This window comes from Cottoperca gobio, unplaced genomic scaffold (genome assembly GCF_900634415.1).
Source record: "Cottoperca gobio unplaced genomic scaffold, fCotGob3.1 fCotGob3_65arrow_ctg1, whole genome shotgun sequence".
Lineage (NCBI taxonomy): Eukaryota > Metazoa > Chordata > Actinopteri > Perciformes > Bovichtidae > Cottoperca > Cottoperca gobio.
In genome coordinates, this window is record NW_021167061.1 from 25,001 (window position 1) to 28,604 (window position 3,604).

At 46.2% G+C, this 3,604-nt stretch overlaps 1 protein-coding gene across 1 annotated transcript; it reads left to right on the forward strand.

Moving 5' to 3' along the window:
* The first annotated feature begins 1,704 nt into the window (after positions 1-1,704).
* Positions 1,705-3,594, forward strand: LOC115006203 (sodium- and chloride-dependent creatine transporter 1-like). Its single transcript, XM_029428317.1, has 3 exons — positions 1,705-2,002; positions 2,278-2,493; positions 2,785-3,594. The coding sequence occupies exon 3, from the start codon at positions 2,947-2,949 to the stop codon at positions 3,292-3,294; it is 348 nt and encodes a 115-aa protein (XP_029284177.1). The 5' UTR covers positions 1,705-2,002; positions 2,278-2,493; positions 2,785-2,946; the 3' UTR covers positions 3,295-3,594.
* The last annotated feature ends 10 nt before the right edge of the window (positions 3,595-3,604 follow it).

The following is a 3,604-nucleotide window of genomic DNA, read 5'->3' on the forward strand; positions in this document are numbered from 1 at the left end:
ATCTCTGGACGGATCTCATCAACCCCTGCGGCTTTGCCACTGTGGAGTTGTTTGACTACCTCAGTGACTTCCATCAGGGAAATTGACGATGATCCCCCATCAGCTTCCAGCTCTGCCTCTACCATAGAGGGCGTGTTAGTCGGATTCAGGAGTTCCTCAAAGTGCTCCTTCCAGCGGCCGATAACCTTCTCAGTTGAAGTCAGCAGGGTCCCACCCTTGCCGTACACAGCTTGGATGGTTCCTCGCTTCCCCCTCCTGAGGTGCCGGATGGTTTTCCAGAAGCACCTTGGTACCGACCGAAAGTCCTTCTCCATAGCTTCTCCGAACTTCTCCCACACCCGCTGATTTGCCTCTGATACGGCAGAAGCTGCCGCCCTTCTAGTCCTTCGATACCCTGCAACTGTTTCCGGAGTCCTCCCGGATAACATAACCCGGAAGGACTCCTTCTTCAGTCGGACAGCTTCCCTGACCACCGGGGTCCACCACGGTGTTCGAGGGTTACCGCCCCTTGAGGCACCTAAGACCTTGAGACCACAGCTCATCACCGCAGCTTCAGCAATAGAGGTTTTGAACATCGCCCACTCAGGTTCAATGCCCCCAACCTCCACAGGGATGGCTGAAAAGCTCCGCCGGAGGTGTGAGTTAAAGATCCCCAGGACAGGGGCTTCCTCCAGACGTTCCCAGTTCACCCGCACTACCCGTTTGGGTTTACCAGGTCTGTCCAGAGTCTTCCCCCACCCCTTGATCCAACTCACCACCAGATGGTGATCAGTCGACAGCGAATGTATATGTATGAATATGATGATTAAATAAATATAGATTCTGCTTCAGCATTGTGAAATTACATTTGTTTTCAATACCTTGGTGTTGGATATATATTTTGTAAAATGTTGACGTGCACGTCTTTAATCTTATGTTAATACAGAATATATACATGTATGCTGAAAGTCATGCTCTTTGCCAGTTAGTACCTACAATAAAGCTTTCTCTCTAACCCTTCACATACATCCTTATTGTTGCATTTAGCATTTAAAATGTCCAAACCATGTATCACGAGAAGGAGTTTTATCTTTTCATTAGATGTGATGGATCATTAGGAATAACTTTCCCAAGATTCAACAGGAATAAAGAAATAAAACCGTGCAAGAGACATAATGGTGTAAAATGTCAAATATATACATATAAAGTAGAATAAGATGAAACAAAATGTCAAAGTAAATACTGTACAGTGGAATTAAATAGTGTGTATATGTGGAATAAACAGGTGTGTGCACTATAAACATAATGTGTGTTTCATTACATAATTAAATGATATACTTGATACAGGATTTAATAAGAAGGAATTGTTCGTATCTTAACGATCATACATAATACTTTTATTTATTTTGCTTAAAGATAGATTCTGTTCCCAACAGTAATGTCTCCATTATTCCATATAAGGGTTTCTGTGGCGGTAGTTATGTAACATAATGTCTGTATATTGTTATAGGCTGTTAAAATGACATTGCAGAGGGTGGAGGAGGGGGGGACCCCTGTGACGTCAGATATATGTATAAACAAAAGGAGGGGGGCTCGTGAAGGCACAGAGAGGGAGGAGTTATCTTGATGACGTATAGAAAGGGAGGCGGGGGGGGGGGAGGCATGTGTGCGTAACGTCCCCGCGTCTCCGACAGACTGACAGACAGCCGGACTTTAAATACCTCGGAGCGCCTCGAACAGGACATTTGACAGCTGAGAGCAGCGAGACGCGTTCAAGTCCCATCGAATATTCTCTCTCTGTTGTCTCCTCTGATGGAGCTGGTGCAACCATTCCTGCACAGACTGCACCGCCCGCCCGCCGCCCGCCGCCGGGACTGAAGCCGCGCGCCGCCCGGTGCCTCCTCGTGACTCCGTCCTCGCCGTCCTCTCTCTCCAGCAGCGGGCCGCCGTCTCCTCCGTGACTCTCTGTTCCCATGCGATTCTTCAGACTCACATTCAAGTGTTTCGTGGATTGTTTTTGAAGGTCGCAGTCCGATTCTTGGTTAAATTCTCTTTATTTTTTAGTTATTTCTGGCATTTTTTTATTTTTTTATTTTCAGAAATCGTGTCTCTTATTGTGGATTGGAGAAAAGAAATGTCTCCAGATTATTACTAGACATTTTTGAATGTGTGACCTTTTTTTTTTTTTAAGCACGTTTAATTATTTCGTCCGATTAAAATTGGATTTAAATTAAACAACAGATTCACGATCCACCTGACCCTCGCTGAGAATAATAACACTCACATTTATTATTACAGAAGAAGAAGAAAGGCAGAACAGAGATCTTGATCGGGACGGAGCTGGACCTGCTGTGGACTGACTCATCTGTTTCTGACGAGACTCTGAGAGGAGGTGGACAAACAGTCTTTAAAGCTGCATTAAAGGGGGAGATACTGAACATCCCGCTGCAGCCAGTGCAGACTTAGTGTTTGTTACTGTATCTGACAGCGACGAAGAGAAATCAGCTTTTAAAGGTACAAAACAAATACTGGAATTACTTCAACCTAGTTCAGACTTCTCCTTTAACTGACTGGTTTTAAGGGAAACTGAGAGAATACAAACTGATTTTAAGTGATAAAAACAGGAATTAAAGGGAAGCAAAGAGACATTTGACTCACTGTGAGAAAAGACCAGATTTCAAGGGACTGAAGTTACCAGTGCAGCCAGTGCTGACTGAGTGGGTCGTTACTGGTAACTGCTATGAGAAACATATTTTAGGAGTAAAATAAGTTTTATTAAGTGACATAATCCCTTGTTAATTGCAGATACCTTGCAACAAACAAGTGCTTCCAGTGTGACTGGTCCGTGAACACCAAGATCAAATCTTCCAAGATTTAAAGGGAACTCAGAGTGAGACGTGGACTGAGTTTTGGACCCGTTACTCGTTTGTTTTTTTAACTGGTTCCTGTTTTTGTGGACTGTGAGTGATGGAGAAGCTGGCGCTGCCAGCCTCCGCCTGCTCTCAGGTTCTCCTGGAGGACACCAAGAAGAACTCCCTCCTGCTGCCTAACGGCGGTGGGTACCCCCCAGTGGCCACTAATGGCAGCCTCGTCCCGCTGACAGGGGTGGTGGCGGGGTCCGGCGGCGGCGCATGCGCCGGACCGGACAAGAAAGCTGTGACGGCGGCGGGTCCGGGTTACCCGGAGCGGGAGACGTGGACCCGACAGATGGACTTCATGATGTCCTGCGTGGGATTCGCCGTCGGACTCGGAAACGTGTGGAGGTTCCCGTACCTGTGCTACAAGAACGGAGGAGGTGAGTGCGTTTTTGAGTGACAGGAGCTAAACGGGCAAGTGGGCGGGGCTTGAGAGGAGGCGTGGCTTATACTGACTTGTCTGTCTATTGATCAGAGTGGGAGCAGCTGTGTGTGTGTGTGTGTGTGTGTGTGTGTGTGTGTGTGTGTGTGTGTGTGTGTGTGTGTGTCTGTGGTGGGGGGGGCAGAGATACTGTCACCTGCACTTAGTCGTCGATTAATATTTCTTTAGTCGTTTTTATGCTTGTAAACGTTTCATACTGAATTACTTATTTTCACTTGTGAAAACTTAGTTTTACATAAATCAACTTATTTTTTTGTCGTTTGAAGGG